This window comes from Rosa rugosa, chromosome 7, assembly GCF_958449725.1.
Source record: "Rosa rugosa chromosome 7, drRosRugo1.1, whole genome shotgun sequence".
Classification (NCBI taxonomy): domain Eukaryota; kingdom Viridiplantae; phylum Streptophyta; class Magnoliopsida; order Rosales; family Rosaceae; genus Rosa; species Rosa rugosa.
The window spans coordinates 35274098-35289681 of record NC_084826.1 but is presented as its reverse complement, the minus strand read 5'-3'; the positions used below and the strand labels follow the sequence as shown (position 1 = coordinate 35289681).

Genomic DNA, 15584 nt, shown 5'->3' with positions numbered 1-15584 from the left:
GTTTACACACTACTACAAAAAGTGCATCACACAACGGTGGAAATCTTTTATGTGATTTGGACCATGTCTGTCGTCTATCTCAATGTTGTGTGATGAGCACACTCCTACAACGGTGAAGCACCATTGTGTGTATATCATAGACCCAACGCACTGCAGATAACCGTTACACCAATTCTGCACATGCTAATGCCAGAAATTGGATGCGGCGCATTTTCGATGGTGATCAGACAACAGAAGTAAGTACACACTGTTGTTGGTTAACTCCTCACACAACAGAAAAATAACACTCAGACAACACAAGTAAGTACATATATACAACAGAAAAATATGGCGACTGTTGTTGATTGTTCCTTCACACAACATATGTCATAAAGTAACTGTTGTATGTGTGAGGCATAGTGTTGAATTTTTTACAAGTCATACAACATCTTATTTCTATAATGTTATGTGATTTAACATTTGACAACTTATATGTATTCGTTCTGTTGTGTGAGTTTTAATGAGATAACAAATTTTGCTTGGTACCGTTGTGTGATTAAAATTGTTTTGTTGTGTTATTAACGATATATGCGTATTCATACAACGTAATGTAATTGACTGCTTTTTGATTATTTTCAATTCTTTACCTGAAATACCACAAAAATAATGCACAATATATAAGATTTAGGCATTGAAATACTCTAATTCAACAATCTAATGTACCAAAAAAGGTAGCATTCATATATCCATCCATTCTATAAAACCAAAAAAGAAGGCATTCTAGCTAATTACATTGAAAGAAAGCAAAAGCTGATACAACATGTTAGTTCCAAAAACATGCACATATGATGCATGTGAATATATGTAGCGCTAAATACAAATTACTACCCTGTGGTTCAGGTCCAAAATCAATTCAGTCTCTGAACTTCTAATTTCATCAAAAACACCCCTGCACTTTCAATTTTGATCTAATAGGTCCAATTTGTTAGTTTTCCGACAATTGAGTTATTTAACTTGTTAATGTGGATCATATATGGCCTATGTTTTATGATGTGGTGTCAAGGTGGTCTGCATTGTCAATTTAGGAGTGAGTCCTACTATTAAAAATAAATAGTTTTTCAACAAATAATCCAACTATTTGAAAGAATATTAACGAATTGGACCTATTAGATCAAAATTGAAAGTGCAGGGGTGTTTTTGATGAAATTAGAAGTTCAGGGACTGAATTGATTTTGGACCTAAACCACAGGGTACTAACTAGTATTTAGCCCATATATGTATCAGCATATATAACTGAACAAACTGCCATCTCCTTCAACCAACTTGATGGCTCCTACATATATGACTTGACGACAAATTTTGCCCACTCATTCCGGATTACATCAATGTCCTCTTGGCTATACATGTAGTTGCTTCTCCTCTCCCACTGAAACAGTTTTAAGTTAACAACCCAATATTACCATACCGCTCATTCAAACACAGAGAATATCAACTTTAGTAACACAAGTATATATCATTATATCTAGCATGTACCTTATGAACAAACGATAGATCCTTATCTTCAATTATATCTCGCATGTATCTCATCACGAAGTAGTCACACTCCGTAGAGCTAGGTTGGGGAGGAATACCCTAAACAAGACAGATACATTTAACAACAAAAGAACATAATCAAAATCTGCAATAGTTTAAGGGGAGTGAAATTTGCACTCCCCAAATTGCAAATTGCACTCCCTATCAGGTTTTTAATAATATCTTCCCACACATCAATCTCTACTTCCCAAAATACCCTCCCTCAAGTTAGATTTTATTTTATTTTTCTCTTTTGGTCTTTTCTTCCTTCTTTTCTCTCTCCCCCCACTTTCTTTTCTCTCTCTCTCTCTCTCTCTCTCTCTCTCTTTTCCAAATTACCACGACAAAACTTTCTGTCTTCCTTTATGAATAATGGATCTGTTCCTTTATGAATAATGGTTCGTTATCTTGTCTCAAGACAAAAATTCCCAGTTTTGAGGTTCTATGTTGGCCAATGATAAAAAACAAACAAATGCATAAGCCTCAATGATAATCTCAATACAACTCATTCAATCAAATCCACAATGAACATAGTTGCATTGTTGAAGCTACGCCAACTGATTCAAATCCCCTATTAATAACATCTACCAAATACCAAATAATATGTCCCCTAACATAGTCCATGGAATGCTGCACAAAAATCCTCCGGACCAAGTACAATGAAGAGAGCCCCCTAAAAAAATATGACTTTCTTCTTCCAGCTCTTCCTTAAAGAGAGCCACACTTCAAAAAATTCAAAAAATTTCTTGCTCTCTGCACAAAGAAACAAAATGCAGACTGTCAAAAATACCACCAATTACTATATCACAAGGTAATCAAGATTAATTACATAGTTTATTATTAATGTTGGAGAACCTAAATCTTCTCCTGAAATCAAGTCATGATTCTTCTCTATTGAATTACTCATAGGCTGTTTTGATATGGTTATAATTAGATGTAAATATAGTTTAATGCTTGTATTGTAACAGCAGCAATTCACTGCTATATATGTGTATCTTTGTAAACAACAATATATTGAAAAATCAGTTTCTACAATTATATCACGTGTTTCACAATCTGCAAACTTCCTATATGCCATTTGCAATTTGCAAACTTCATATATACCTTCTGCAAACTTCTTATACGTGGTTTGAAAACAAAGGCAACATGTGTTTCACAAACATGCTACAATCTACAGCATAGTCTTATCATCAAGTCATCAACATGTTCCATGCTCCATCCACTCAACATAAAAGCATCCACTAGAAAGTAATTCACTGATAATTAGTTTGCCTAACCCCATAAAAAGACAAGATCAAGTTCAAAGAATCTATTCATACCAGAAACCATCCATCTCTTAGATCTTACTACAATAGTACAACAATGTGCAGAACAAAATATGACTACCACTAACACAGAATGCATCAACCAAAAGAAAGAAAGAAAGTAAACAAAAAATTCTGACTAACCCAAAAGAAGCTTGGAGTTATCTCACTGTGTTCCTAGTGAAGTAGGCTTTCCTAGTGATGGACACTTGTTGATAATGGCCGATATTGCCACAGCCCCTACATTTTCGAGGTGCCTTCTCCACTACCTCAAAATATGAAGGTTCCCGCTTTGTAGAGCTAGTTTCCTTTCTTTTATTTGATCCTACCGGATGACCTTTGTGAGGTTGAAGAGTAGGCTCAAAAATTAAAGGACAAGATGCACCAAGAATCTGAGAAAGCTGTCTTATGGTTTTTTCTTTTTGCATAAGTGGCTGTTTTTCATACTTCTCTTTAATCTCATATACAAGACTACTAAATGGATCTTCATGATCCAAGCTTGCATGATGATCATTACCGAAAGATCTTGTGTCAATCCTCCATTGCTTATGAATCAGATTTATAGGCAACACTTCAATGTTCATCTCCTTAATCATGTGCACACATGGCAGACCCATGGTTTTGGAAAACTGGTGCTTGCATTGAGATGAATAATCTTTGGTATTTGCCAACAAATATTGCTTTTGTAACTCAAACAAAGCATAGAAAGATACCTTATTAATCACCTCTTTAAAGAAAGGGATGCAAAGCTTTTGAGGAACACGAATCTTTTCACTTGCAAGTTGAGTTTTAATTTCCTGAAACTGATTTTGAATAGCAAGACAAATATTGTCCTTTACTTCACGTAGACCACCAATAGAAACTTGAAGATATTTCTTTAAGGTTCCATGTGCACCTTCTGCTCTAGAAGTAACATTATTACCAAAATGTGAAGTCTGTCCCGTCCATGCAAATACAAACCTTTCTTTCCATGGAATCCAAGTGTTCCCAATGTAAGTCAAAACTGAAGCATAGTCTTTGTACTCAATCTGAAAACAGTTCCAAGCTTCATTGAACGTCGACTCATCCCAAGACTTTACTAGTGCAGTCCAAGAAGAAATAAAAGAAACCCAATCTGCATCTTCCTTAAACTGACCCTTACAATGAGCAAGAATATTTTTTTCAATATGCCATATGCATAAAAGATTTGGAGTCATCAAAAATACAACCTATATTGCCTTCATTAATGCCAACTCCCTATCAGTTATAATCGCCATTGGATGATTATCAGCTCCCAACAACTTACTGAACATTTCAAGAGCCCACTGATAATCTTGTTGTTCCTCTTTCTGCATGAAAACAAAACACGAATAAAATGATTTATTGAAGCTTGACACTCCTACAATCTCAAGTAATGGCATCTTGTACTTATTTGTCTTATAAGTACAATCCATCACAAAGACATTAGAGTAGCTTTTAGTCAACTCAATGGAAGTGGGATGAGCAAAGAACAGATGAGTCAAATGACCACAGTGATCATATTTGACATTATGAGAAAAGCCAGCATCACCAAGCTCATCTAATAATGCTTGAATAATTGAACGGCCACCTAGACTCTCTCTCATAAACTGAGCTGTCTTGCTATATATATTTTTGGAAATAGCTAGAAGACCAGGATTCTTTTGTTGAAGCGAAGAGAGTATTTGACGTGGTTTTATGTCAGCTCTACTCATTTGTTTAACTTGTAATGCTTCCTCTTCACCAAATCGACGACAATATGGATGTCCAGCCATGTCAGTGGATGGCTCATGGTTATGTAACAAACTACTTATCTCGACCTTCCACAACCCTTCTGCTGTCCTTCTTCCCAGAATTTTAAATGGGCAATTTATCAGACGAGAAGCTGAATTCTTTTTCTTGTCCTCAAGTGTATAGTAGGTTCGATAACAACCACCTCTATCACAACCCATAACCACATATATATTGCATTTAGATCTTTTGATTACCATAACATACCCTTGCAACAACCCAATCTTACGAACATCACTAATGAGGTCTTCTCGGTTTTCAAAAAGTTTAGTCGATAATGACAGGAATTCATCAGAAGCATCAATCATAGAGGAGCCTTCAAGTAAATCAAGGAAAGAACAAAATAATTAGAATCTCTAAATAATGACAGTGATAGCTCATAATGTACTTACCATTGACAATGGGGCCTTCAATGATACTAGATGTGTGATTAGATTGTAAGTCTTCTTCCATACCATCTGAAGACAGAGAATCCATGGGCTCTTCTTCCAGTAGCTGATTTTGGGCATAAAGATGGAATCTTTTTCAATCTCCAAATTTCAAAAAATCCCAAAAGCAATAAAGACTTGAAATTTCTCAATTTATCAGAAAACATATTACCCACAAAATCATAAAGAAAGAAACTTGTGATATCTTCATGAGCCAAAAGAAAAGGAACAGTAACAACGATTGAAATGCAGGAGAGAAAAGCAAAATGAAACATGAAATTAGAGTAGATCTATAGTGATATAGTAAAGAGAAAAGTTGGATTGTGACCTGGTTTGGAAAGATGAATGGATGAGGTTGGAAAGGTTTCAGTGGAGAAGAGAGTTTGACTTTGTTTAGAGAAGAAAGAGAGAAAACTTTGTCTGGAGAAGAAAGACAAAAAGTTATGTCGTGGTTTGGAAAAGAGAGAGAGAGAGAAAAGAAGGAAGAAAAGACCAAAAGAGAAAAAATAAAATAAAATCTGACTTGAGGGAGGGTATTTTGGGAAGTAGAGATTGATGTGTGGGAAGATATTATTAAAAAACTGATAGGGAGTGCAATTTGGGGAGTGAAAATTTCACTCCCCTAGTTTAAAAGGTAATTCAATTCCAACCTAGCTCAGACATACTTACCGCTAAATTCTTCCATAGAACTGAACTCCTGCCTTTCTTGCCTCTGTGTGCATTATACATAGCAATTGCACTAAAGAAAAAAACAAGCACATTATCACTTGCACACATGATTTTTCCCAACACCATGCAAACAGTGATGTATATTGGTTCAAGTATAAATAAATTTTAGAGACTGTAAACATGAATTTGAAATAAGCAGGTACTATATATGGAAATATGACCTACGTATCAACAATTGATCTCCATTCTCCAATGGGTAACCGCCTCTTCAATGGATCCATGAAATAGACGGTGTCTTCCTCCGGATTCACAACAGTAAGCATCCAATGATTACTACATATAATGAAATAATCAGATTTGTGTTCTCCACCCATATTTATCAATACTTACACACAAATGCAAAGTGTTACGTATATAACAAAGAACCTTCATGAATCACTCACTCTGCATTATAAGGCAGCAAGAAAATCTGGTTTCGTTTTGCCGTTAAAAGCCTATCCTTGATATGCTGGGACTTGGCATGGCTGTCCCCGTATCCGATTGCACCGATCACTGAAGGGTCAACAAAAGCAACCATATCCAGCATTTTATATCGAGTCAATACATCAAAAAGGTACCTAACATTCCAATTTACCATGTTTGAATTCAGCAACAAGAAATTCACATCTATACATGTAAGGAAATAGCGTATATTACAAAGAATATGAACATCAGTTTCTATTTACCTCTGGTATACCACTATGCAGTTTCCAGTAACTTCCCTCATGCTGGCAATTCTTTTAACATCTGATCCTAACATAAACGTCTTTCGTTGATACCCAAATACTTCATACTCCATTTCTAACGTGATAGCACGCCCATCTTTAAATGCCTCTTCACCCCAATTGCAAAGTATCTTCAATGGAGTTGGCAAGGAAGGTGCTAAAGACTTTAAGCTAATTAGTACCTTAGCATTTTCGTCTTCTTCCAGTACCATTTTTTTTTTCTCTTCCTCCTCTCAGCTTTATCCTTAGTAAATTTCTACAACAAATTGAACTCAATTGATGTAAGATTTTCAAATCTTTGTAGCTACACAATTGAGCAAATTAATTTCAAAATGAAACTCATTTGTTATCAATTATAATGAGAAATTACCTTGTCATGTGACATTATGACCAGCTCTTTTGGCCATGCTACCCAGCTCCCCATGGCTTGCCTAACAGTTAGTATTTCATCGGCCATAGGAAATGGAACTAAGGCTTTCTCATCTAGAGCACAATAGACTGAAACTCGCACATTATTATCCCCTAGTGGATAACCATGACAAGTTTGGGAGGAGTCATCGCATTCCATAACAGTAGCTAGAGCTACAATATGGTCAATTGATCCTAATGCCAACTTGGCATCAATCTCAACTCCTATAACCTGAAACAAACAACAATACACTCGGTTATAACAAACAGCTCACACCATATATTCATTCATAAATTCCAAGTCATATATAACTACTACTTTGCACTAGTTTCATATACCAACATATATACCTTTGATTTTTCTCGCTGTGTTGTCAAATCTATATACCCTATAGGGTCATCATGCACCTGAGCTTGATCTTCTTCCAATTTTGCATTATCTACCACATTATCTACCACCTCAGCCAACTTGCCCTGGTCATTATGTTTGTGGTTAATGGGGATAGATTTGGCATCCTTCTCTTTCTTCTTGGAAACCTTTTTAGGCACCAGCTTTTGTTCCATTGCATCTAAAACTTTTTGAACTGATTTCCCATCAAAACGAGTCGCTGCTTCTTCCATTACATCACATCTCACTTCAACAACACCGGGAATAGCGGTTTGTGAACAACTACCCACAGAGCCATGCAGATTACTTTTGTCAGAAGTCCCACTAGGCCTTCCATCTACCTTTGCTTCTAGCTGTGCAAATTTAGCAATCCAAAATGCCCTTTCTTCTGCAATTATCTGCTCCTTGGCCACTTCAATGATCTTTTCTTTGTGCTCTTGTAAAATATGCTCCTTGACCTCTTCAATGATCTTCTCTTTTTGCTCTTGTAGAAATTTTCTGCACACTCACTTTCACAACCTCTTAGATGCTCTCCTTTCTACGTTTAGGGAAGTGGAAGTAAATGGAGGGGTTCACATAGCCTCCCACACCTCTCACTCTTCCAGGATGCTCAGGAGTCCCCAAAGCCAACGTCAATACATCATCACTTTCGCTAGTGTTTAGTTCTCCACTAGCAACCTTCTCCTTCAAGGTAACCTGACACATTTATAGTATAGAACTTAAGCGGCTCATCAACATAACATTAAATATAGGCATTGATCTGAATCCTGATTGCACTTACAATTTTTCAGCGCACTGCTTGGTCTGACGTGCTTTAATCCATAGTGTTGCTCTATCAATTTCTTCCTCCTCTATTGATTCAGACTACCAAAAAGAATAGTTAATAACAATCGAAGCTCAAAACAATCAAGGACCTAACTTGGGAGAAATATTGTTAACTAACCAGCTCATCCTCCAACCCAGCATATCCCTTATGGGACATTCGATGAGGATATTTGTTCTTGCGGCGCCACAATTGTTGGGTCTTACGCATTTCCTGCAAAACAGATGCACTTAACTAAATATCTTCTCATATGCATCCATTACAAAAGCAATGTAACAACTATAATGTAAAAAAAAAACCAGAAACTTTTCGGTCGTTTGTTCGGCCACAAATGTAGTCCAATGATCTGCATTAATAAATATGTAATCATCTGGAGGATACTTTAAGGATTCCGGGTCATCCAAGAAAGGGATAATGTAATTTGTAGTGAGTCGAGACTTGAACTCCCTCCATTTTGATGCAGCAGATTCAATTACCATTTTTCTGTTTTTAGGACCAAGCACAAATGACACCTGTTTACACAAAGTATACAACAAAAGTCCCTATAAGTTTCAGCTCTTCCTTCAATATATAATGAATCACTGCATAGACCAATTTTAATTTAGGGAGAGACCAATTTTAATAAGCACCACATAAACATCACATATCCAACACTATATACCTGCATACGTTGCCAAATTTTCTCCTTCTTCTCAGGTGTCACTCATCTCCATGTTTTCCTTATTATTGGTATCTTTCTGTGAGCTAACACACCGATGTACGATTGCATTTCCTTTGCCACTTTCCCACATCGAGTCCCTTTTCTATTAAAGAGAACTATTTTCTTTTGTCTTAAGCTTTTGCGCTTTGAAATACGAGACATTGTGACACAATGCCGCTTCAGAAGTTTCAATCCCAACGTCTCTTGATCATCCTTCTTCTTCTTAGATTTCCTCTTCTTCTTCGAAATAGATGCTTCGGATGATCTTGATGATGATGACTCTCCTAACTTGGACTTTGTCTTCTTTGGTTTCAATGTCTTATCCTTAGACTTGCTTCATAATGGGACAGTTCTTGATGGCGCCATTTTCTGCACAAACATGAAGCACATTAGGGACTTATAACAAAAGCAATTCATCTTACAAATAATCATAAAAAAAACACATATAGACCTGGACAGAGAGTTATTTAAAGCACAAGTTAGGGGTTCAAAAAAGGTAAAGCAAGTACAAGATCTGCTAAGCAACATGCATTGACATATATGAAGCTTAAGTTTCATTCAATGAATTAAAAACACAGATCAGAGTTCATTACAAAATAAATAAACAAATAAAACAACAATATAATAAAAGCAACTGCCATATTATCCATCGACAACTATATCTTCTTTTCCAACTCGTAGGTAGCCCATTTCTTCCTCATCAGCTAAGTGACCAGAAAACTCAATAGATGACATCGCAGCAGCGGCGGGATGGTGATTAATTAAAATGTTACCAATCTCATCATCAGTTTCAAAGTCATGGTAATCTCTTGTTGGGATTCTAATAACAACTGACCACAATGGATCAACAGGGTCTTCAACATAGAAGATCTGCTCAACACATCTTCCCAAAATAGAAGTGTTATTTAGGTGACCCTTCCTATTCAAATTCACCAGTGTAAATCCAAAATCATCTACTTGAACACCCCTTCCATTCTCTACCCAATCACACTTAAATATAGGGAACCTAAAATTTTCATACTCGAGCTCCCATATTTCGTTCATCACCCCATAGAAGCTCATGTCATCAGTAACCAGCCTTTTATCCCTAGCACTTGCAAATTGTGGTGTCTCAGCAAGCAAGTATACACCACTGTTTTGCGTCGATCGAATATCACACGAGCTTTTGTGTTATACTGAACTCCCCTTATTTTGTAACCACTAAACTTTGGAACTTCATTGCTTGGTTTATTTCCAAGCCACCTCACAATCTCGGGGATGTCACAACCTGGTTCACTGAGTTGACCAGCAACCTGCATAATTAGCAACATAACAGTTAATGTCTTATAATTAGCAATTTATATGAGGTAATGTAAAAAAAAAAAAAAAAAAAAAGGTGATCTAAGGTAAAGCAGATTGAATTACTGAAAACATTTACCATCTCCTTCAACCAATCAGCAAATGTTTTGTTTTGCTTGTCCGTAAGCCACTTTTTATTATTTTCGAATCTTGGAAACTCATTCTTCAAACTGCAACAACCAACAGACAGGGTATAACTAGTGAATATAGTGTCCACTTTACTTAAAATTTTAACATAAATCATAATATTAGACAGAGGGGCAGTAAATTACCTAAAGTAGCTTCTAATTTCATCTGTGTTTTGAAGCAGACAGAGATAAGCTTGGTCAAACAACTTGCCATAGACACTGACAACTGTAGCTCCTGAGGTCGGCTTGTCTTCTCTGTTTGGGGCAGCTGGGATGCCAACAGTATTATCATTGAAAAAAGTTTTTGCTATAAATTCAACCGCCTCTTCAGCAGTGTAACACTCGGCAATACAACCTTCCGGCCGATTTCTATTGCGAACATATCCTTTACACACCTTCATATACCTCTCGAATGGATACATCCATCGAAAGAAAACCGGTCCACATAACTCCACCTCTCTAACTAGGTGGACCGTTAGATGAACCATTATGTCAAAAAAGGATGGAGGAAAGTACTTTTCCAGCTCACACAATGTTTCAACAAGATCACTTTGGATTTTCGGCAGCCTTGACACATCGATAGTCTTGCAGCAGATTTCGTTGAAAAACAGGCATAACCTGATCACAGCAATTCTCACCGGCTTTTCAAGCACACCTCGGATGGCAATAGGGAGGAGTTGCTGCATTAAAGCGTGACTATCATGGGATTTAAGTCCACTAAGCCTTAAATCATCCATGGAAACCAGATTTGATATGTTGGAAGAATAGTCTTCAGGAACCTTCATATTAAAAAAAGACCCACACACATCTTTTTTCATCTAGAGTTAAGTTCCAGCTTGCCAATGGCAAGCACTGTTTTTTGGGACCTTCAAAATTAGGCTGCAGTTCTAATCTAATACCCAATTCCACCAAATCCAACCGAGTTTTCGCCCCATCCTTTGTTTTTCCAGGAATATTTAACAAGGTCCCTATTAGACTATCGCATACATCTTTTCCGATATGCATCACATCAAGGCAATGCCGAACCGGTAGAAATTTCCAATAGTCAAGTTTAAAAAATATAGACTTTTTCTTCCAACAAGGCCTGGTTTCATCCTCGGCACCCTTATACGGAGGTTGAGGATATTTCTTCCCAAAAAGCCAGTTCAAAACTTCCTCCTCTACCCTACACAATACTTCTTCACCAGTCAAAGGCACAGGATGAGGTGAATGCTCAGGGAAGTTGTTGAAGGCAGCCTTTTGCTTTCGATAGGGATGGTTTCTTCCTAAAAATCTTCGATGCCCAATGAATGCCATTTTCCCTCCATTAACTAGCCTTGTAGGTTCTGTTTTTTCAAAGCAAATAGGGCTTGCATTATACCCCTTAACAATACTCCCAAAAAGGTTACCATAAGCTGGAAAATCATTTATTGTCCCAAATAGGGCAGTGCCATTTGTTTAAGCCAAAACGGAAACATTTCTGGATTCTCTTAAGTGGCAATAGAACCCTTAACATAAAATTCCTGCTGCCTTAATTTTGATCTCATATAAATGTTTGTGGTTTTCTATATCTTAATTCTTTCAGTGTGGTTCTAATATGCATTTGAAGTAGGCACCAATCTTTGTATGGTTTGCTAATGATTCCACATTAATAAACACACAGACACACCCCTACTGGCATAGATGAATGTGCAGGTAAATTGAATAAGTTTTTATTCGTATGTACAGGTCAATGAATTCATATTTATTATTGTTGGCAATCTGCAAACGGTTGAAGAAATAAATGATATCCATTCTTTATTAAGCTTTCGAACATCTTTGGTAAGGATAGAGCTTATGGAAAAGCAGCCGAAGGTCCATACTGATATGGTGGTTGAGCAAAGAGATAATCAAGTTACTGGAGTATAAGATTTTAGAATCATGCAAGCCCCATGTCAATAGGCAAAAACAACGATATGAGAGTAGTCGCAAAAAGAGGAAAAGAAGGAATGAAGATGAGATGGTCCTTGCATTGGAAAACTATATGCAGAATTCGAAAAAGAAAAAAAAATGCAATCAGTAACTGATGTTATAGTGAAAGGTAATGATAATGACTCTCGTATTGCTAAAGAACCTAAGAAAATTAAACTTTCTGTTCTAGACCACTGAGGCCTTGGGGCATTTTTCGCTAAGACAATGAAACTTTCTGAGTTGACTGTCATAAACATTGCACATATGACAAACTCTTTCACTAAGGCCTCAGGGGCATCTTTCGCTAAGGCCTTGGGAGAAAAATAAAAACTGATGAATAATTGATAATGGCTTGGGTTTTGTTTGCAAACCCAGCCAAACGATGAACAAAGCAATAACAAGAAGGGGAAATGAGAAAAAAAAAAAACAAGAAGGGGTTGGGTTGGGTTAGAGGTGAAGTTCACAAAATGTTATTTGCCAAGTAGTCTTTCACAGGTTTTGGGTAGTCAATTTTTAGGAGTAATTCTGCCGAATCTTAGGTAGAATTAATCCTAAATTGGGCCCCATAGGGCCACCTCAGATTTCAGGGTAAAATCTGGGGCATGTCCTGTCATTCACTAACGAAGAAGAAAGTTTTTGGGCTGGTGATGCGCACAACTCCGAATATAAAACCTGTTGACATAAATGAGTCTTCGTTAGAAACTAAGATGAGAAAAACGAGATTGTAGACTAGCCTAGTAGAGCAAGGCTTCTCTTAAACACCCTAGAGTCGACTACGAGGAGACATATTATCCCATAATGGATGTTATTATATTCCACTACCTTATCAGTTTGGTAGTTTCCAAAAAATTGAACATGCAGCTTATGGATGTGCTCACAACATATCTCCATGAGGATCTATATATATATATATATATATATATATATGGGAGCTGAAATTTGCACTCCCATTTTTACATTCTGCACTCCCTTTGATTTTTTTAATACTTTTTCATCAATTCACAATATTTCTCTTCCAAAACTACCCTTCTCTCTCTCTCTCTCTCTCTCTCTCTCTCTCTCTCTCTCTCTCTCTCTCTCTCTCCATCCACAAAATCATTCTGCATCTATGGCCTTGCACAGATATGAAAATCCCATGGATGAAATCTTTGATCAACAACCTGCACAACACTTTAAATTAAGCATTTCCTCCCCAACTGGTCATACAAGAAAGATGGCGACATAACCCCATCCAAAATGAATTCAACCACTAATCGAATTCCAGCCCCAAATTATCCTCACACCATTAAATTAGAAGAATCAATCTGTTGAACAACATATAAATCCAATTTCTTTGAATTAGAGTGAAATTTCTTTAGAAATAGAATGGTCCTTTTCTCTAGAAACAAAGAAACAAAAATGGATGGGCAAAGTCTCCCAATCTCTCTAGCGCCACCGCTTGATCTTCGAAATGCAAGCCCCGATCACCGCCGGCGCCGGAACACGAAATGAATGGAGAGGATGTGCCAAGCCTTGGAATTGGAGATAATTGAGGCAGTGAGAGCTGAGTCGAGTGGGCTAGTTGCCCTTCAAACTCATGGCATATGGCAGAGTGCAATTGGGTCTGATCCCTCTGCACCCACCAAAGAGGAAAGTAAGAGCTCTTCTCAGCTGAATTTGCCAGACTCTTAACCAGATGCTGAGAATCCATATGCTAGCTACCAGGGCCTCCTTGCCCTTGCCCATATAGCCGGGTCCAATGCTGATGAGACTCGTGGGGCATGCAAGAGGTGTGGCCGTGTTGGGCCTCTCAACTTCAAGTGCAGGAACTTTCTGAGTGTTAAGGAAGACAAGGAGAAAGACCCAGAAGCTATTCAGGCAGATATTGCTTATGAGCTGAGTAAGTTGAGGGGGAAGTTGGGTAAAGGGATTGGGAAAAATGTGGTTGAAACTGATAGTGAGGAGGAGGATGAAGACACTGAGACTTCGGATTCGAACTATAATTCCGAATTGAGGCGGTGAGGGCTGAGTCGAGTGGGCTAGTCGAAGGGAGAGAGAGTTTTAGTTTTAGGTCGTTGAAGGGAGAGGATGAGAGAAATAAGTATAAGGGTGATTTGGTAAAAGCAGCATAAGGGGAGTGCATAATGTAAAAATGGGAGTGCAAATTTCAGCTCCCATATATATATATATGAAGGTCCATGATGAACTTCGATTACCCGAATCAAGTAGCTTTTGACCACAGAGCGCGTTTTCAATAAAATTGTGACGCTCACTTTACGAATTAAAATAATTCGGACGGATGGTATAATCGTCTAAAGTGATTACTTGATCGGAAGGGGATGTGTCAATACTGAATTATGCCCATGCGTTTTCATTAATATGACAAGTTCCGGGGTTGCTATTGTTGCGGTATATGTCAATGACATGAACCCTATTTGTGAGCCCCCGAAAATTTTGTTTAATTTTTTAGAAAGTAGTTTTTCGCCAATAAGATTTTCGCAAGGTGATTTAAGTAAAGGAATTAATTTCGGAAATTATTTTGATGTCGTGATCACAATTTGGGCTCTATAATTTTCGTTTGGGCCAATGTTCTTCCATTTGGGCCTAGAGGATTACCAGAGCTTATGGAGATAGAGATTGTCGAAGCAAATTTGAGAAGGAGACGAGTTGGGTTGTAACAAAGTTCTGAATATTGAGTCTTAAGAAAATTGAGTTTTGGACTCTAGACGAAGTCGAGAAATTACTAAAGAAGTCGTTGACGAAAAACGAGTAAAGTAACGAACCCCAAAACCCGGAAGTAACCAGCCAGGACGGTTTCGTAATTCGTCGCAAGGATAAAATGGGCATTTCACGCAGATGGGTATAAATAGAAAACTTGGAAACCCTAGTCTCATTTTTCTCCTTCCTCCCTTGCAGCCGCGTCCTCCCTTCTCTCTTTCTCCCCGATCTCTCTCATTCTCACCTTCTCCCTCTGCCAGCGCCGGAAACTCCATCTCCGGCCACCAGTTCTTGTTACCGCCACCACCAATCGACGCCGCACCCAAATCCGACCCAAGCCCGAGTCTCACCGTCGACATGCATCGCCTCCAGCCTCCGCACTGGTTCCTCGAAGCAGCGACGCCACTGCTCGTTGGCCTTCTCTGATTTCCGGTCATCACCTCGCCACAACGACGCCGCCGCCTGACTCAGCAAGCAACGAGGAGCAAAACCCAGAAGTTCCGCCACCCACCGAAGCCAGGAAACGCTGTGCTAGCTCGCCGGAAACCGTAGCTCTGCATGTCGTCGTTTTTCAATTCCTAGCCATGTCTGAGTTACACGACCACCATGGATGAACCCAGCACCTCAAAGAGCATAACCCTCTAACTTCGACCTCCCATTCCGGCAGAG

General features: G+C 38.0%; 3 protein-coding genes and 1 long non-coding RNA gene across 7 annotated transcripts; 1 reads left to right on the top strand and 3 right to left on the bottom strand.

The window, feature by feature from the left end:
• Positions 1-1294: 1294 nt before the first annotated feature.
• Positions 1295-5794, bottom strand: LOC133720830 (uncharacterized). Its single transcript, XR_009851987.1, has 3 exons — positions 5741-5794; positions 1513-1611; positions 1295-1405 (listed from the first exon to the last, which is right to left on the bottom strand). It is a non-coding gene; the product is annotated as an uncharacterized LOC133720830 (long non-coding RNA).
• On the bottom strand, positions 2010-5504 carry LOC133723477 (uncharacterized). Of its 4 annotated transcripts, none has more exons than XR_009853064.1 (4): positions 5400-5504; positions 5036-5138; positions 4851-4959; positions 2010-2304 (listed from the first exon to the last, which is right to left on the bottom strand). XR_009853064.1 is itself a non-coding variant. In XM_062150296.1 (4 exons), the coding sequence occupies exon 3, from the start codon at positions 4049-4051 to the stop codon at positions 3017-3019; it is 1035 nt and encodes a 344-aa protein (XP_062006280.1). In that variant the 5' UTR covers positions 4052-4183; positions 5036-5138; positions 5400-5504; the 3' UTR covers positions 2010-2304; positions 3000-3016. The 4 variants fall into 4 exon arrangements, 2 of the variants coding, with proteins under 2 accessions (XP_062006280.1, XP_062006281.1); XM_062150296.1 differs by lacking the exon at positions 4851-4959 and adding an exon at positions 3000-4183; XR_009853063.1 differs by lacking the exon at positions 4851-4959.
• A 3671-nt stretch (positions 5795-9465) lies between the features above and the next one.
• On the bottom strand, positions 9466-11585 carry LOC133723223 (uncharacterized). The gene is made up of 5 exons (XM_062150041.1): positions 11130-11585; positions 10434-11068; positions 10241-10331; positions 10000-10115; positions 9466-9910 (listed from the first exon to the last, which is right to left on the bottom strand). The coding sequence occupies exons 1-5, from the start codon at positions 11583-11585 to the stop codon at positions 9466-9468; spliced, it is 1743 nt and encodes a 580-aa protein (XP_062006025.1).
• Positions 11586-13709: 2124 nt separating this feature from the next.
• LOC133723222 (CAX-interacting protein 4-like) lies at positions 13710-14219 on the top strand. The gene is made up of 2 exons (XM_062150040.1): positions 13710-13851; positions 13894-14219. Exons 1-2 carry the CDS (start codon positions 13710-13712, stop codon positions 14217-14219), a joined length of 468 nt encoding a protein of 155 aa, XP_062006024.1.
• The last annotated feature ends 1365 nt before the right edge of the window (positions 14220-15584 follow it).